The sequence below is a fragment of the Oryctolagus cuniculus genome, chromosome 11 (assembly GCF_051225735.1).
Source record: "Oryctolagus cuniculus isolate XC-2025 breed Fujian yellow rabbit chromosome 11, ASM5122573v1, whole genome shotgun sequence".
NCBI lineage: Eukaryota > Metazoa > Chordata > Mammalia > Lagomorpha > Leporidae > Oryctolagus > Oryctolagus cuniculus.
The window spans coordinates 19905354-19924845 of NC_142877.1; the positions used below are offsets into that span (position 1 = coordinate 19905354).

General features: G+C 44.0%; 1 protein-coding gene across 7 annotated transcripts in view; it reads right to left on the reverse strand.

The window, feature by feature from the left end:
- Nucleotides 1-19492, reverse strand: part of DHX35 (DEAH-box helicase 35) — a 73855-nt gene that overhangs the window by 36925 nt on the left and 17438 nt on the right. For 3 of the 7 annotated variants that reach the window (XR_011379898.2, XM_002710767.6, XM_089307111.1), the window contains exons 4-10: nt 18565-18642; nt 13997-14101; nt 11732-11793; nt 10494-10563; nt 6604-6663; nt 1128-1240; nt 246-342 (exon numbers count right to left, since the gene is read on the reverse strand). Coding sequence is in view for 4 of the 7 variants with exons in the window: in XM_002710767.6 (XP_002710813.5) it covers nt 246-342; nt 1128-1240; nt 6604-6663; nt 10494-10563; nt 11732-11793; nt 13997-14101; nt 18565-18642 (585 nt within the window). In the remaining 3 variants the exon portion in view is untranslated. Of the gene's footprint in view, nt 1-245; nt 343-1127; nt 1241-4462; nt 4585-6603; nt 6664-10493; nt 10564-11731; nt 11794-13996; nt 14122-18564; nt 18643-19492 lie in introns of those variants that run through there. The other 4 variants (XR_016215850.1, XM_089307112.1, XM_089307110.1 and 1 more) reach the window with 3 other exon arrangements.

A 19492-nucleotide genomic window follows, 5' to 3' on the forward strand; every position in this document is an offset into this window, starting at 1 on the left:
CTTAGGAACTGGGTAACAAATTTTAAATCCATTTAACCCTCCAGAGAGCAGGGGCAGGTGCTAAACACTTCCAGATGAGCAAGTCAGATAAATGACATCGACCCAAACAAGTTTTCGTTCAATAAAGTAACCCCAAAATATAACACAAAGTGAAATAAGTGGCTGAGCAGAGTAACAGGGCTCTGTATCAGTCCTGGTGCTGCCTTAACAAGTCTGTTCACCACTGAGAGGTCCCCGGGCATTACCTGGCCAGTGAGAAATGCTAATATGTCTCCATCTGCCTCTGTCTGATGAATTTTCACCACAGTTTCCACAGTTGATTTGATATAATCTGGAACAGGACTGAAAAGACGTATGGGATAAATTCATCACCAGAATATGCTTGTTAATCATAGATCATTTACCCTCATGATCCAGCAACAAAGCCTCACAAAAGTTGGCTTGGGCCTGCCCAGCAGGTAATTAATATAGAGATACATTTTTTTTAATTCTCTTTTACAATGCAGCATTCAAAAATATCCAATAATTATATCTTAACTACTATTATTTAGCTTTATATGCAAAGAAACATAAGTAATACACACATGTAAACAGATGTGTTACTTTTAACATGCAAAGATGCTAGGCCAGTGAAAATCAGGAGTTGTGCTGCCAGGACTGAATCCCACTCTCCTAGATAATTTTTTTCCAGCCAGAACAACTCAGAAGCCAAGTTCACAACTCTCTGGATTGTCTGCCACTGGACCAGGCTTCCAATCTTTGTTTGCCCAGTGATTAAATACAGGAACAAGGATGGCCTCTTTCTTGTCCCAGGGCACTCCCCCCAAAAATGCCAAACAGGGCTTCTTGCTAAGGATCCAGAGAGCTGAGACCCAGATGATGGAAACCAACAATACCGCCCCCAATGATAGGTGGCTTTGTAAACCTCAGGTCTGAAACTATCAAGTCCCCTTCCTACTCTGCTCTCATGGACATTTGCACATCAGAACATTCAATCGGTGACAGGAGACACAAACACGCTCCTCCCCTTCACCTCTGAGGCTGTAAGCAGACGCAGCTCCCTGTCATTCTGCACATCAGGCCTATTCCACTAATCACTCCCAGCAAGAATTCAAGCATTATCAAACCTTTGAAGGTAAAAGATATCCACTGGGAATGTTCGCCCTTCCACTGTCAGGATCACACACGTATCCCGGGCTGGGTCACTGGTTTCATTCTGATTAAAGAAATCTCGAAATTTCTATAAAAAAAAAATCAATTCTTTATTTCTCTAAAAAATGTTCATAGTCATTCATAAAAAAATACTAAAATAAAACTGGTGAGAAGAGAGGGTGACAAGGATTACATATGTGTAATACAAATCAGTGGATGCAAAACAATTTTTAAAATTCACATATTTCTTCTTGAAATTATGGGAAACCACATTCCAATGACTCTTTATTGAACCTTTGATAAAATTACAAAGGTTAGATTTTAAAGTGTGTTTAGTAATACACCTGAGTTAACATGTAGTTATGGTATTATTTATTTTATTACTATCCCCTGTATTTTACAGAACCAAAGGCCGGGTCAAAAGCTGTAATTCAAGTTTAACACAATTAAGGCAGGCTGGTGTGTAGCTCTAACCCAAGAGCACAGACAGATCTGGTGACACATGGTTATAATTCATAAAGGAAACTTCCCTTCTGTGAACAGCAGGTATTTCCTGGCACTGCAGTTACTGATACATACAAGTAACCACTGTGACTTTCCAACAGATTTTAGGACGCCCGAAGGCAGGGTCAGTAGCTTCTCCAGCCTTGTATGTCACACAGGTGCCACACAACGCTCAGAATGGGGCAGGTCTGCTGCAGGGTCAGACCCTGCTCTGACACTCCCACAGTTCCCGATAGGAGAAGCCGCTCTTGGAAGTTTCCCCCAAAGAGCTGGCTACATCGCACTCAATGGCACTTAATCACCTGATCTGCAGCCCAGAGAGAGGCAGGGACTGTGAGTTCTGGCCAACGAGGAGGGAAGGAGACACCACTAAAGACCCCATCTTGGAAGATATGATCACCAGCTACCCAGAGAAGCCAAGACTGAGAAAAGTGCTCAGTGACAACACTGGCAGGTGAGTGAGCAGGAGACAGGGGACAGAGACCCTGTGTGTGTGTGTGTGTGTGTGTGTGTGTATGGTGGTAGGGAGGTGCCCAGTATCTGATTTTGAATGACCTTCCAACTATATTCCAGTCTCCCTGAAGCTTGGCTCTGCAATTGTCTGCTCTGCTTCCCTATTTGGTGTCTTTACAAAACAAGCCCATCCCTGCTGCTGAAAACCCAGGAGTCTAGGAGCCACATTAATGAACTGCACCAAACCCAGAGTGAATGGGTTCGAGGGGTACTTGAGTAGATTGGTTTTAACAACAGAACACTAGGATGCTCCACACCAACCTCAAAGTTGCATCTGGAAGGAGTAAGCATGGACAAAAGTGCCTCACACCACAAGAGTCCCCTGTGCTGTGCCCAGCTGCACACAGCGGCCCTCTTCATGGTCCTCTAGGGGAAATTTCCTTCAAGTCACTTCTGCTGCCTTCCTGCATGCTTATGAAATGCACAGCACAGGGGCAGAAGTGAGGAGCCAACAAGGGAGAACAGAGCCCCCCACATACCCACAAAGAGAAAACAGCCCTGAGCAGACAAATGCAACGAGAGCCCTACACGAAACAAACCAGAGGCAGATGACCAGAAAAGACCTGCAAGCTACAATCTGGGAGAATGACAGGGCAGTAACCACCGGCTCTCCGGGAAGCATTCATGGAGGCAGCAGATCCCTTGACTGAGCATTAGGAACAAGGGGGACCATCGCTGGCTGGGAACAGGAAGTTTCCCTCAGGATGACAGCAGAGCTGGATGAGGATGTAGAAGGTGTTCCTAAGAGAAGAGACAGCCCATGGCCACACCATTCTCTACCCTGCGAGGTAGAGCAAGGGAGGACAAGCAACCAGCAAAGGAGTGCAAGCAGAAGCCACCAAGGAAGACGAAGAGAGGGGAGAGGGCAGGACTCCAGCAGCTGCATGAGAAGGAGGATGACTTCCAGAGCATTTAAGATTTTAAAGCCATGCAGACAGGGAAGAGGAGAACGCCCTGATAAGTCTGTGTGAGTGGATAGCTAACCTGAGCCGCTAAGGAGTAGGTGCTGCCAGATGTCAAGGACAGGGTTAACTGTGAACCTACGCTTCCTCTTTATTTGGAAATATCAAATACACATAAAAGCAAATAAATATGAGCATCAACAGTGCAGGAAGCTTGAGGCAGAATCAAGAAACTGGGAGAGTGGGGCCGGCACCGTGACATAGCAGGAAAAGCCGCTGCCTGCAGTGCCAGCATCCCATATGGGCTGTTCCATTTCCAATACAGCTCTCTGCTACGGCCTGGGAAAGCAGCAGCAGATGACCTGAGTCCTTGGGTCCCTGCACCCACATGGGAAGCCCTGGAGGAAGTTCCTGGCTCCTGGCTTTGGATCAGCACAGCTCCGGCCACTGTGGCCAACTGGGGAGTGAACCAGCGGATGGAAGACTTCTCTCTCTCTCTCTCTCTCTCTCTCTGAGAGAGTGAGATGAGTTCAACACACATAGAAAAGCAGAGTCTGAGTTGGCTGAAGGATGTGGCGCCACCCAGATGTAGACTTACAGCGAGACCTCACATCACAGAGGAAGGGCCCTGTCTGTGAAAGGAACTTCAAGTGGTGTGGACATTTGCAACAGCTTCTTCCCCGGAAGATGCTCTGACCTAACACCAGGAGCAGGCTGCCGCAGCCATATCTAACCAACACACCCACCCCGGGGCCAGCCTCCCCTAGCCCAGCAGATCAGCCCAGAGTGGGACTTGACCCCAGCTGACCCCAAGTTCCTTCTCCAGGAATCTGGTAAGAGAAAGCAATCTAAGTAATGGATTTGAGACAAAAAAAAAAACAGTGGATGCCCCAGTAATCGTATTTTCTGCTACGTGAATGAAGTGCACGAGCAAAACAGTATCCTGTGACACAATGGTCTGTCCGTACTTGGTAATTATACCCAGCCATGTTATATAATTGCTTACTTAATTGTGCTCATATAAACAAAACAGCTAAGCTGCTCAAGGTGACGACCCAATCAGCCCTCATCAAACTGCTTAGCTTCCTTCCCGCCCCAGGGGATGGAAACCACAGCAGGTGCAATCCCACCCCTCTGGGCAGCATGGAATTCTTCAAAGACCCAGCACCTGCTGAGGGTGAATGCTCAGTCCCCTCAGCCTCTAGATCATAAGCAACCTGAGCCACCCCCTGTCCCATGCCCACACAGTCTTCTTGACTCATGCCCTCCTCAGTCCACTCAAACCCTTCCTCCCTACCCCCTCACTCGCATGAGAACATGCAAACCACACCTGACACAGGCCTCATCCATCCACCCTGCCCCTCACACAGGACCAAGTCACACACAAGTACCTGCCTGCTCCCTCACAGGGGATGTTCAGGAGGGGTGGGGATGGAGGAAGGAACTGCTATAGCCTCCCAAGGGCCCAGAGGAGAGCTGCCCAAGTGCCAGCAGCCCCACCTCCCAGCACACAAGTACGACAAAGGCCTGCAGCTGTCTTTCTCTTAAAAAAATAAAACTTACTTCCAGAAAGTCAGTTCCAACAACTACTACAGGCAGAACTAATTTGTTAAATCTCTGCGCCACACCAAAAGACAATGAAGGGCACTTGTGAGCAATTAGTAAGTATTAATTTACAAGAAATCTAAGAAAAGAATTGGCTATTACAGTTTTCAACACAATAAGACCTGTTTGGAATCACTTTGAAATGTGATCAATAATTTTTAAAAGAGAGAGAGGCAAGTGAGGAAGATAAAAGCGATGCTTGGTGCATCTCTGGTCACAAAGGAGCTAACTGGAGGTGGGGTCACCCGGAGTCCTCAACAGAGCATTCCAGTAGATATCAAGTGTGAAGGAGATGAGAATTAGTCAAAGGAGGAACACAAATGTCACCATGGGCAGACGAACACAACAATACCCTACAGCCAGTGAACAGGTGAGGCGCACATGTAGGATCTCTCTCAGCCAAAGTGTTTTTTCTAAGCTGTTCTGCTTCCCTAAAGCCACAAGGAGGCCAGGAGCCAGGCCCTCTTGACATCACCTGCTTTACAGAACTGGTCTTCTGAGCAGCATGTTCACATCTACCCTCTTCCACACAGCACCAAGAATGATCTTCCTAGAACCCAAAAATCATCAAGTCACTGCCCTGCCCATACCCTCCTATGGTTCCCAACCAGGTGCACAACGGAGTTCATCTATCTTTCCTTAGCTGTAAGGCCTTCCAACATACAACTCCTGTCAATCTCTCCACTTCAATTTCCCATTGTTTCTCGTTCAATCAAAATTCATCCCACCCAAGCACCTACGCTGTGCCAGACACTGTTTTAGGTGGAGAATACAGGATAATAAACTTCGTGGAGTTTACCACTTAGTGATGAGAGACACACAACAAACACTTGGGCATGCAAACCAAGTGAGGCAGCGGTGAGTGCTGGGCACATAGAGCAGCAGAGGCGCTGTTTTAGGTAAGATGGTCAGGAAAGGTCTCTCAAAAGCAGGTAAAAGCTGATCAAGACGAGTGAAATGAGGGAAGTCATGAGGATGTCTGGGGTGGGATGGTCCCCCAGAGCAGAGCATATCTGAGCAGCTACAGTGTAGGCAGCACTGGACAGGGTGAAGGGGAAGAAGTCAGAGTGGTGTTTCGGGGATGGATCACCCACACAGGGCCAGGCAGGCAAGATGACACTCATGGCTCCTTGAACACACGGCTTCACATCCCTATCATTCTTACATGGTGTCCTGCCCCACCTCTGCCCATCCAGCAAATTTCTGTGACTCTTTCAAGTCCAGCTGGGGATGTCAACTCCTCTGAAAGTTTCTGGACACCTCCCAGCCAGCTGGAAGTGAGTGCTCCTCTTTGGCTGCCGCAGCACCTTGAACACACTGCTCTACAAGCAGCTGTTAATGTGTCTGCATCCCCCAGGAGGCAGAGTGTATGATCACTGTCAGCTAGCACCATGCTTAGTGTGTGTGTATGCAGAGCCAAGTGGCCAGAAGTCACTGTAGAGATGAACGGCTGTTAGAGCTAAAATATCAGTCATTGAGGAATAAAAATAATGTATACTTGGCCAGAAAATAATTTTAACATGGAAATTATACATACAGGGAACTCTTCAATTGCATAAAAAAAATCTAAATATGTGCTATCGTCATAAATAAATTCAAGAACTAAAGCCTCATACTGAAAAGAGCAGTAAAAAGAAGCTGCTTGTGTGAAAAGAAAGACAGCATGTAGAGAAACAAAACAAGCAGGCAGTTATGAACTTACTTAATTACAGGCTAATTTCCACCCACAGCTGAAAAGGAGGCTGCTATGATGATATGGAATCTAGGACATGAGATGGCTACAAGAGGAAGGCAGGCCACTCTGTCAAAGATAAGCTCTCGCTAGATGTAACTTTCCAGGCACGTGTCCAATGATTCCAGTGTGTATACGTGTGTGTGTGCATGGGACAGTGGGGGAGGGGGTTCCATGGGGAAGGACTGCTCTTACTTCTGCATCCAGGGTGGCTGAAGCCACAATCAGTCGGAGATCCCCTCGCTTTTTCTGAATCTGAAAAAGAACATACCAGGAACCAATGGTAACAATGCAATGCTTATGACCTCAAAACAATCCTGCGTGTGTATTTTAGGGGGACAAGGAGCTGATAAATGAAGTAAGAATGACCACCAATTAATAACTGTTAATATCATAAATAAAAGTGGGCTAATACATTATTGCTTCTCATTTTGCAAATTAGCAGGATTCTCCTAAAGAAGAAACAAAGAAAAATTCCAGAAAGTATAAAGGGGTCTTAGGACCTGAATTTGAATTTACTAAGAATAAAACCATCATTTCCTTACACCTGGGTCTTGGAATATTGCCTAAGTATACAAAGTTAAAAACATGAAAAAGTATATTAAAAGCAAAGGAAAACATGGACATTAACAGTTATCCCAAGAAACGGGTATTCAACAGGCATAAAAGAAATAATCAAATAAACTATAGCAAAAATATACACCAAAACAACAGGAGCTAAGATTTTCTTTTTTGATCTATCACACCCCAAGGATTTATTTTTTAGGCTAATATTCAGTATTGGCAAAGGTTCAATGAAACAGGCCTTCTTACTCTACTGTTCCCAGTGATAACTCCTCTCAAGGATAATAATGTCCAATCTTTGGTCAAGGAAGAAGATAAAGAAAATAGCAGCTGGGGCCAACGCTGTGGCATAGCAGGTTAATCTGGAGCCTGCACTGCCAGTATCCTGTATGGGCGCCGGTTTAAGACCCGGCTGCTCCAATTCTGATCCAGCTCTCTGCTATGGCCTGGGAAAGCAGTAGAAGATGGCCTAAGTCCCTTGGGCCCCTGCACCCACGTGGGAGACCCAGAAGAAGCTCCTGGCTCCTGGCTTCAGATTGGCACAGCTCCGACCATTTTGGCCAACTGGGGAGTCAATCAGTAGATGGAAAACCTCTCTCTCTTTCTGCCTCTCCTTTTCTCTCTGACTTACAAATAAATAAATAAATCTTTTAAAGAAAATAGCAGCTAATATATTCTATGTCAGGTGCTATTCCAGAGTCCCTGCATACATGCGTGTCAAGTACACACTGCACAAAAATGCCTGGCTAAGGGGGCTACAAACACCTGAAATGCAGCCCTCTCCCCTCATGAATCTATGGACATGCTCCCACAGCGGCGGCATCTTCTCTTACCTGCAAAGGTACCTGAGTCTAGCACCCTCAGTTTTACATTACCTTAGGCAAGCCTCACACCAAATTATGATGTAGGAGCTACAGCCCATAGAACTCTCTTCAATGAATTCCCTTATCTATACAGGCCAGGGCAGTAGTCACTAGCTATATGCAGCCATAAAGCCCCTGAAATACAGAAACTAGACTTTTAAAAATCACAGATGGCTAGCGGTCACCATATAAGAAAGTAGACATACAGCATAATAAAGAGACCACTATTATCCTCATTTTAGAAACAAGTCACTCCGCAGAGAATTTGAGCCCAGGCAGTCTGACCCAGAGCCCATGTTCTTTTCTTTTTTTTTTTTTTTTTTTTTTTTGAGAGGCAGAGTTAGACAGTGAGAGAGAAAGACAGAGAAAGAGTTATAGACAGTGAGAGAGACAGAGAGAAAGGTCTTCCTTCCTTTGGTTCACTCCCCAAATGGCCGCCACGGCCAGCGCACTGCACCGATCTGAGACCAGGAGCCAGGTGCTTCCTCCTGGTCTCCCACGCAGGTGCAGGACCCAAGCACTTAGGCCATCCTCCACTGCCTTCCAGGGCCACAGCAGAGAGCTGGCCTGGAAGAGCAGCAACCGGGACTAGGACCCAGCACCCCAACCAGGACTAGAACCTGGTTGCCAGTGCCGCAGGCAGAGGATTAGCCAAGTGAGCCATGGCATCGGCCCCAGAGCCCATGTTCTTAATCACCCTGTTTTGCCACTTCTTTCTAGATTCCTATGACCAGAAATTTGTACAAAGAAAACAAACATAAAATAAGGGAAGGGAAGAGAAAATGAAGATCAGGTCAAAACAATGCTAGCCATGAGGGACAGATTGTGGTACAATGTGTTAAGTTGCTGCTTGGGACCCTTATAGGTAATATCACAGGGCCTGGTTCAAGTCCCATCTACTTTGCTTCCAATCCAGCTTCCCGCCAGCATACACCCAGGAGGCAGTAGGTAATGGCTCAAGTATGTGGGCCCCTGCCACCCATTTCTTAGCTCCTGGCTTTGGCTTGGCTGTTGTGGCCATTTGTGGAATATACCACTGAAGGAAGATCTCAAGTCTATCACTCTGCCTTTAATCAAGACAGACAGACAGACAGGAAGGAAGGAAGGAAAGAAGGAATCTTTTAAAAAATCGGTCTTGAGGCTAGCATTTCAGCACAGTGGGTTACAGTCATCCCATATGAGCACTGATTTATTCTTTTTTTTTTTTTATTTGACAGGTAGAGTTATAGACAGTGAGAGAGAGAGACAGAGAGAAAGGTCTTCCTTCCGTTGGTTCACCCCCCCAAATGGCTGCTACGGCCGGCGCTGCACCAATCCGAAGCCAGGAGCCAGGAGGTTCTTCCTGGTCTCCCACAAGGGTGCAGGGACCCAAGCACTTGGACCATCCTCCAGTGCCCTCCCTGGCCACAGCAGAGAACTGGACTGGAAGAGGAGCAACCGGGACTAGAACCTGGCACCCATATGGGATGCCAGCACCGTAAGGCGGAGGATTAACCAAGTAAGCCACTGGTTTAAGTCCCACTACCAATCCAGCTCCCTGCTAATGTGCCTGGGAAAGCAGAGAAAGATGACCTAAGTACTGGGCCCCAGCCAGCCATGTGGAAGACCTGGATGGAGTTCCAGGCTCCTGGTTTTGGCCTGGCCCAGTCCTAGCCATAGCAACCATTTGGCAAGTAAACCAATGGATGGAAGATCTCTCTCTCTCTCTCTCTCTCTCTCTCTCTCCAATTCTGCCTTCCTTATAAATAAATAAAATCATTTTTAAAATTGGCCATGAATTGTATTATCGAAGCCAATTTAGACACATGGGGTCTTTATACCCTTTTCCCTACTCTAGGTATATTTGAAACTTTCATAATGAAAAGTTAAAAAGGAGAGAAGGGGGCAGCGCTGTGGCATAGTAGGTTAAGCCTCCGCCTGTGGAGCTGGCATTCCATATAGGCACTAGTTCGAGTCCCAGCTGTTCCACTTCTAATCTTGCTATCTGTTTATGGCCAGGGAAAGTAGTAGAAGATGGCTCAAGTGCTTGGACCCCTGCACCCACATGGGAGACCTGGAAGAAGCTCCTGGCTCCTGCCTTCGGATTGGTACAGCTCTGGCTGTTGCAGCCATTTGGGGAGTGAACCAGCAGATGGAAGACCTCTCTGTCTCTCCCTTTCTCTCTGTAATTATGCCTCTCAAGTAAATAAATAAATCTTAAAAAAAAAAAAAAAGAGAGAGAGAGAAAATAAACAGAAATACAACACATTTAATTACAAGGATAGTTACTACAACAGTATTTAAAAAGTATGTAACATCTGAAAGCCATATATAGGCCTAAGAGTAAGAGAAGAGTTAAATACTTTAGGGTAGAGACATATTATTAAATAGTCATTAAAAATAATGTGTTCAAAGGATATTTAATGACAGAGAGAAATGATCTTGATGAAATGTTATGGGAAACATGCAAGACACAAATTAGCACATACAATCCAGCCCCCAGTAAGCCCAAACAGATACAAGTAGCAAACATCCCACCAACAATTTTCTCTGAATGGGTAGGATTATGAACTTTAAAAAATTATTTTTTAAATTTTGCTGGATTTCCCAAATTGCTACAGTTACTTTCCTACTCAGGCAACTAAACAAAAACACAGAACTCCGGCAATGAAGTCATACCTTTTTTAGCAAACCGATGGCAATGTCAGTGTATAAGGTCCTCTCGTGGGCTTCATCCAGCATGATGGCACTAAGGATCAGAGGGGAAGCTCTCAGTGGGCATCTGACCAACCATCCCACATCATCCCATTTGGACCTCCACATGGACTTCTGGGTCTTTAGCCCTCATGCAATCACCTTGTATCAACAGTAAACCCAACTGGGGCTGGCACCATGGCTCACTTGGTTAATCCTCCGCCTGCGGCGCCGGCATCCCATATGGGCACCGGGTTCTAGTCCCGGTTGCTCCTCTTCCAGTCCAGCTCTCTGCTGTGGCCCGGGAGGGCAATGGAGGATGACCCAAGTGCTTGGGTCCCTGCACCCGCATGGGAGACCAGAAGAAGCACCTGGCTCTTGGCTTTGGGATCGGTGTAGCTCCAGCCGTGGTGGCCATTTGGGGGGTGAACCAATGGAAGGAAGACCTTTCTATCTCTCTCTCACTGTCTAACTCTGTCAAATAAATAAATAAATCTTAAAAAAAAAAAAAAAAAACAGTAAACCCAAGTCACTCTTCTTTGACAGTGAGGGAATTCTTAAGCTAACAAAAATGGTGACATCAACATATCTTAGTGAAGTACAGGATGTGGTTACTGCTATCAGCAAAGAGCTTTACACCACCCCCATTGAACTCCAATAGGATTTAACAAGTGATTTTAGTGACATCATAACCAATAATCCCACAGAGCACATAAAAACTGGAACAAGGCCCTCAGCTGTATAAACAGCCAACAGGGCAGACGACCACAGCCGTGACACTCCAGACCAAGGAGTCTAATGGGTCAACCTCTCCCACAGAGCCTGAGTGGAACAACTTCACTGCTACACTGATGGACAAAGATACACAAGGATGAGACAAAGGGATAAGTAACCCGTGACTCTGTGTATTATATTCAAACACACACTGCCTAAGTGAGTTTGCTGTGCTGGGTCGCCACAATCTCTACCACTCCTGGGGTATAACAGAGGCAAGACGTACAGGTCACATCATCAGGCTGTTTAAATAATGAGAGCTTTAAATTTGCCCATTTGGGGCTGTCTACAAAGAACTGTACTACCCAAATTCTGAAGAAAAAAATCAAAGATCACAATAGCAAAGGTTAAGAGAAAAGCTTTGAGGTAGCTATTACCACAACTGCTTCTCAATCTATTTGTGGACTTGGGAAACTTCAGGAAAGTTATGACAGAAAAAACTCATTTACCTATATTTTGTTAACAGTGGGTCAACCATCATCTCTCTGACCAGCATTCCGTCGGTGAGAAACTAAAACATAAAAACAAGTTTTAGACATAATTCATTTATATAAGCCATTAATGATTTTTTTAAAGTTCAAATGCAACTCTGCAAAGTTCAAGTACAACCTCTTCACCAGCATGTGATTAGATCAAGTCCCACAAAGGACTGGGAGGAATGCCCCATTTTCCTAAAACTTTAAATATGGGATTCTCACTGTGTCTATAAATCTTTCCACAGAATCTCATCAGCCTTCATTACATGACTGTCAGCAAAGTCCCATTTCCCCAGGGCCTGCACCACTGGCACTGCTAACGAGTGGCCAATGAGGATAAAACTGTGTCTGACCAGGGAAACACTGTGGGCCTCAGGTAACTGTTCTTGAAATGTCCCAAGGCCTGCAGACTGCCTCTCTGGAGGTTAATGACCTCAGCTTCATTGATACTATTTGAAGAAGTTAGACTGGGGTCACAGTTAAGAACAGGAGCTACCGTGTCAAACTTGCTGGTGTTCAGATCCTCGCTTTGTCCCTTACTAGCTGGGTGAACCTTGGGTAAGTTACTTACCTTCTCTGAGCCTCCCTCCTCTTTCATAAAATGTGGTAATAAAAATAACCATCTCACAGAGTTCTTGTGAGAACTAAATAAAATAGTACATGTAAAACATTTAACACAGGACCTAGCACACAGAAACTGTTCAAGGAATTATTATTTGGGATTAATGAGTGTTTATAAAATGCTTCAGAAATACGCAGCAACAACTGGATGCTGTTACTCTCACTCAAAAATAAACTCAGTATGTTAACAAGGCTAAACAGTCTTCCTTGAGGGCTGTATACTGGTGTTTTTATTGTTTTCAGGAAATGCACTTGTCATGTTTCTTGGAGTGGCACTAGATGTCACATGCATGAAAAGAAGTGAGAACTTCTGGGGCTGGCGCTGTGGCACAGTGAGTTAATGCCCTGGCCTGAAGCGCCAGCATCCCATATGGGCGCCGGTTCGAGACCCGGCTGCTCCACTTCTCATCCAGCTCTCTGCTATGGCCTGGGAAAGCAGTAGAAGACGGCCCAAGTCCTTGGGCCCCTGCACCCGCGTAGGAGACCCGGAGGAAGCTCCTGGCTCCTTGGCTTCGGATCAGTGCAGCTCCGGCCATTGCAGAAAACTGGGGAATGAGCCATCGGATGGAAGACCTCTCTCTCTCTCTCTCTCTCTCTCTCTCTCTCTCTCTCTGCCTCTCCTCTCTCTGTGTAACTCTGACTTTCAAATAAATAAATAAAATATTAAAAAAAAAAAAATGAGAACTTCTCACCAATGACAAGTCACCAGTTAAGAACTGAGTGTCTTCAAATTAGGACAAAACAGAACACAAAAGCTTTTCATCAAAGACTCAGAAAGAATCATTTGGTTATATAATCCACAGAAAATTAGCTAGCTTAAATATTCCTTTTACCTAGCAAAATGAATGGCAAAGGTAACAATACAGGATATTGGAAAACAAGGTCCATATTTGACAAATCACTGCAATGCTCTTTCAGCTCCTCTGATTATTTTAAATTATTTAAAATTCCTCTACTGCAAACTAAGAAGTAAGAGGGATTCTAATAACCAGCTTTCATTTCATCAGGGCATTTCATTCATTGTTTTATTGCACTATCTGATTAGACGTTGATTCCAGGACAGCAGTACACAGCAGATACCCTGCAGAGCTGATTACACACTGATTACTGTTGATACTAATTATCTTAATATTAGCAACTAGGTCAAAGAACACACTGATAAAATCCATTATCATATAAAAATGAGAACATTTCATCTAGTGAAACCATCATTTATGAATTCTATGCTTTATTTACTTAAACTATCTGTCCCTCTTTTAAAGTCTTTTATAAGCCTCGTTTCTATATTGAGATAGCTATATGAGGTAGTGGGAAAAAATTAAAACATATACAAGAAAAGACAACTTTCAGTCCTGGTTCTTCCATCAGTGGGCATCAGGTGGATCACTCAATCCCAACCCCTTAGCTCTCCACCTGTAGAATCAAGGCTATACCTGACTGCCAAGTACCTTTCAGAGTAAAGAAAGAACTCTGTCCCTTCCAGCAGACTAGAATCCCTGAGGCCAGGCTGTCTGACACTTTCTACCTCGTCCTCAGTGTATTGCACAGCAGCAGTGGTGCATGTTTTTAAACCCCTCTCCTCTTATTTGTACCAGGAAAGCAGCCTGAACACTTCACCTTGATTCTTGTAGCCAGCGGGTGCGTGCAGTCATCAAAGCGGATGCAATAGCCCACTTCATGGCCCAACACCGCACCCCTTTCCTCAGCCACTCTGCCTGCAACCTTTGGGAAGAAAGAGCATGCTGAAAATAGAGACATAGAAATTACTGCACAGAGCACATACTATGGAAAACCTAAGGTCATTTATTTTTTAAATAGTATGTGAACACAGTGGAAAATGAGAAGAAATAGTGCAAGTTATTAGAGAACAAACATGGTAATTTTTGCAATTTATTAATTTGTATACTTAGGTATCTCATTTTATTCTATCATGGTCTTGGGGCAACTTATAAGAACATATACAAGGGGCCAGCGCTGTGGCGCAATGGGTTAATGCCCTGGCCTGAAGTCCGGCATCCCATATGGGTGCAGGTTCAAGACCTGGTTGCTCCACTTCCAATCCAGTTCTCTGTTATGGCCTAGGAAAGCAGTAGAAGATGGCCCAAGTCCTTGGGCCCCTGCACCCACATGGGAGACCCGGAAGAAGCTCCTGGCTCCTGGCTTCGGATCGGCACAGCTCTGGCCCTGGTGAGTGAACCAGTGGCTGGAGGACCGCTCTCTCTCTCTCTCTCTTCTCTCTACGTGTAACTCTTTCAATTAAATAAATAAATCTTTAAAAAAAAAAAAAAAAAAAAGAACATATACAATAAAAATGAAATCACATAAAGATGTTATAGACCAAGACCAAGACCACAGAAATCACAGATAAATTCAAAAGACCAAAGCCAATGAGGAATTTCAAAAACCACAGATATGCCAGAAGTTATTTAAGGTTAGCCACAAATTCAGCTCTAAATTTGGTGCAAAAGATTTATCCTGTTCCTGAAGAAAGAGCAATCAACCAGGGACAGCTTTTCCTGTCTCCATGCCTTAAAATCAAGCACTGTCCACTGGACCATGCAGGCAGAAGACGAATCATCAAATTCTATACTAGGCCAAATTCATTTTCTTGTTGGAGGCAAAAAAAAAAAAAATATTTTCAAGAGCCAGGTGCCTAAAGCAATCTGTAACGGTGTCCAGTTACCACAGACAGTAAAATGGAAAAGAAGACAGAAACACGGGTTAAAAAAATTTTAAAAAGGCAGATGGGTGAATGAGAAGATTAATAAAAAGATCCAAGTGAATACAGTAGAAGCAGAAAACAAAATAACATATATGATAAAGTCCACAACTATAGGAAAAATTTCATCCCCCTCTACACGGCATGTATAGAACGTGAGTGAAGAAAAGAAAACAAGACTCCAATTACAAGATCCTGGAGGTCCCCAGGGAGGCTACTCAAAGGTCATTAATTTTTAATGAAAAATATCTGAAATAATGAATACACCTAAAAGTAGAAGAGCAGTAATGTTTACCATTCAGTTTAATTTAAAATAAAATAAATACAGAGTTTAACAGTCACTATATAATTACCTAACTGAAAAGAACCAAACGGAAGCCATCTGAAAAGAGGTTTCCCAGGGACTATGCACGCCAGCCCCATGTACGACAGGGGTTTAGTCTCCCTCTTCCACAGGCGCAGCAACCTCTTCCACCCATGCCCAGGCTGTGGTTCCCGAGTCTGGAATGTGCCTGGCACAGGAAGCATCCTGAGGCTGGGCCCCTGCTGCAGCCCCAGGCTTCCCTGCTCTCTCAGCTACACCCAAGCAGGTGTTATCTGCCCATCATTGCTGAAGAAACTTTAGAGTGGAGGAGGATCAGAAGTGGCTCTGCCAAGTGACTTGAAATTAGATCTGAGAGGCCAAAGCAGAATCAATCATGGAGCAACTGGTCTGTATCACACAGTCTTTCGAAACAGCTCATGAAACCAGAAATCCATCCTACCTGCTCTACCTCTGGACGTTCTATCTCCCCATAACCAGCATCTCACCAGGACGGTTTCGTGATTCTTTCAATTTAACCCTACAAGTGGTTGTATTACAAATCTCAGGAGATGGTACAGAGAATGTGTGCACAGAGACACTGGCAGCTAATGGGAGACAGAGGCTCGCACAAATGATTAAATAAATGAACCAATTCTGCCCATTAAAAATATAATCATTTTATGGGTCTATAAAGAAAAAGCCAAACTTATTTATTTTTGCCATCTTACTATTTGTATACATTTGCAATCAAAAGAATGTATTTTATTTCAAATTTTTTTATTTTGTCATTTATGAACAAAGTCACATTCTATTTGCTTTTTTTTCTTTGAAGTTTTAAAAATTTATTTATTGGAGAAGCAGAGACAGACAGACAGGGATGGAGACAGACAGACAGAGATGGAGATGAGAAGGAAGGGCTTCCATCTGTTGGCTCACCCTCTAAATGCCCACGAAGGCCGGGACTGGGAGCAGGGAACTCAATCCAGGTCTCCCTGGACCCATCTCCTTAGGCCATCAGCCACTGCCTCCTAATGTCTGCATCAGCAGGAAGCTGATGTCAGGAGTTAGGGCCAGGTATTGAATCCAGGCACTCTGATAGGAGAGGTGGACATCTAAACCATGTCTTAACTGCTAGGCCAAACAATGACCCCATCTATTGGTTTCGCAATAGATTTTTGCCTCTGTTTAAATTCTGCTCCCCAAAAACTCATCAATTAGACTGAACAAACATCTTTTTGACAGAACAAATATATACAAAAAGGGAAAGAGAGGTTTAAAAAAAAAAAAAAAGAAAGAAAGAAAGAAAAAGGAAAATCAATCCCAGGGCACTTACTACATAGCTAGCATTGTACTCTATCTAAACTTTCACAAATCCCATCTTGTTAATAGGATGCACACAGCTCATCAGGTAGGGAAAGAGAACCTCACATTTACAAATGAGGAAACCAAAATAAGGCAGGCAACTGAGCTCATTCTGCTCCATAGGACAAGGCAGGCCTAGTCTGGAAGCCAAGTGCAGCCCATCTGAGTCCAAGGAGAGTCACTGCCCACTGCTCCTCCAGGAGCCCAACCCAAGTAAGGCCTATGCGACTGTTCTCGGGCACTGGGGCTGTTGGAAGGTTTTAGTCTGCACTCAAAGTTCCTCCAGTCATGCAGCTTTTCAAACCTGATGACTCTATTAACAAGACCTGGTTAATTTATACAATCTTTGTTCTTTAGAGAGAAAGCTTGTGATTTTATGGAGGTTATCCATGGCTACAAATTTGGAGCTGAAATGCAAGCTGATTATGCACTGGGATTCCAAACCACAAACAGGAAGGTGTTCTAAGTTTTAAGCAACTCAGTCATCTTTCAGTGACATAAAAGATGAATCGTAACTCTGCAGTATAGTTTCCAAACTTTCGTACCCAATTTTACACACACAACTTGTAAAAATGTTTACCAATAATTTTTAACTTGAAAACTATTATAACATGGACTTTGTTAACAAAGTTTACACAACTAATTAAAACTCTGTTCAGAGCTAAAATAATATGCAGAAGCAGAACTAGTTTCTTGGGGGGCAGCACTGTGGTGCAGCAAGTTAAGCCAGAGCGTGCATGACCAGCATCTCATATCAGACTGCCAGTTCCAGTCCCAGCTGCTCTGCTTCCAATCCAGCTCTCTGCCAAAGCACCAGGGAAAGCAGAGGAAGAAGGCCCAAGTAACTTGGGACCCTGCACAGATGTGGGAACCCCAAGGAAGCTCCTGGCTCCTGGCTTCAGCCTGGCCCAGCCACGGCTGTTACAGCCATTTGGGGAGTAAATCAGTGGATACAAGATCAACTTCTTTCTCTCTCTCTATCTTTACCTTACAAATAAATAAATAAATCTTTTTTAAAAAAAGGTAAGTTTATTTTGGTGTAAAAATATTTTTAAACCCATGCAAGTTTACATAATATGTATTTTCCATGAATTTTTTTGAAAAACCTGCCCATAACTGAAAATAAGTGAAATCTTGGAGTTTTTCATAATCTTTTTTCTTAAGCTTCAATAAATTTTCTGTAGTGAACAAACACTTATTCAAAGTTCAGGAACTACTCCTTTTTCATTTTAGTTTCCTCTTTTGTTAAATTCAACACAAGCAAATATGTGGTTAGGATTCCCTGTTTATAACATTATTTCTCTCCAACCAGCTACCCACTCATCTTTATCTTCAAAAGGAGCTTGGAGTGACATTCACAGAAGTTCACAATGATTCTCCTGGGTGATGAGCAATGGTGTTTTTTATCTAATTATTTGTTTTTACTTCCTGAGTATTTTATTACATAAAATGCTCATAATGTATAGACAGAAATTTTACAAAAATACTCAAATCATGGTTGTTGCTTTTTTTACTTTTTTTATTTTTTATTTTTTATGTGACCAAGTAACAAAACTGGTCACCCAAAATCAGTTTTAAGGAACCCAAAATTCTGGGAGCCATAGGTTTAGATTTCTCATTTTGAAAAGATGATAGAAATCTAATTCTGTTTGCAGAAACAATCTTGGTGTTCTAAAGCATAGTTCTTATAACTGAAGAACTAAAATGTTAAGGAACAACTTCTATTCATTTGAAGCTTTTAAGCAATAAGAAAAAAAAAAAAAAAGTCCTAGAAATAGAAGACACAGAAAATAAACTCACAGTAACAGCAGCCACTCTTCGAGGCTGGGTCACTCCCACCACTCTCCCCTCCGCCGTCCAGCCAGCTTCTGCAAGGTACTGCAAACAGAAGCACATCTCAGCACACATCTGACATCACTTCTCCACAACCTCCCCCAAGGATAACCCTGCAGTGTTAAAAATCACTGCGAGGACCAGCATTGTGGCACAGCAGGTGGGACCTCCGCCTGCAGCACCGGCATCCCATACAGGCACTGGTTAGGGTCCTGGCGGCTCCATTTCCAATCCTGCTCCCTGCTAATGGCCTGAGGAAGCAGCAGAGGATGGCCCAAATCCTTAGGCTCCTGCACCAACATAGGAGACCCAGAAGAAGCTCCTGGCTTCTGGCTTTGGCCTGGCCTACCCCTGGTTGTTGTGACCACTTGGGGAGGAAACCAGCAGAAAGAAAAATTTCTCTCTCTGTCTTTCCCTCTCTCTGTAACTCTGCCTTTCAAATAAATAAAAATAAAAATAAATCACTGAGAAAAAAAACAAGTTCTTTTTTCTTTTTTGGAAGGCAGAGAGTTAGGGAGTAAGGCAAAGAGAGAGACAGAGTGGCAGAAAAAGATCTTCCTTCAGATGGTTCACTCCCCCAAACAACCACAATGGCCAGGGCTGGACGAGGTGGAAGCTAGGAGTCTGGAACTCAACCTGGGTTTCCCCCAGGGATGGCAGGGATCTAGGCACTTGAGTCACCATCTGCTGCCTTTCCAGGAACAGCAGGAGTATGGGTTAGCAATTCTGAATCTATTTTATGTGTATAGAATTTAATGAAAAATACAGTTAGTGAGGACCGAGTTTCTCATTGCTGGAGAAAAGTTACAAATAAAGAAAGGCTAAAACCAGCCTTGTGGAGCTGGATTGAATCAGGTACATCAGCATAAACTCTGTGTGTAATGTGTTATTGCCT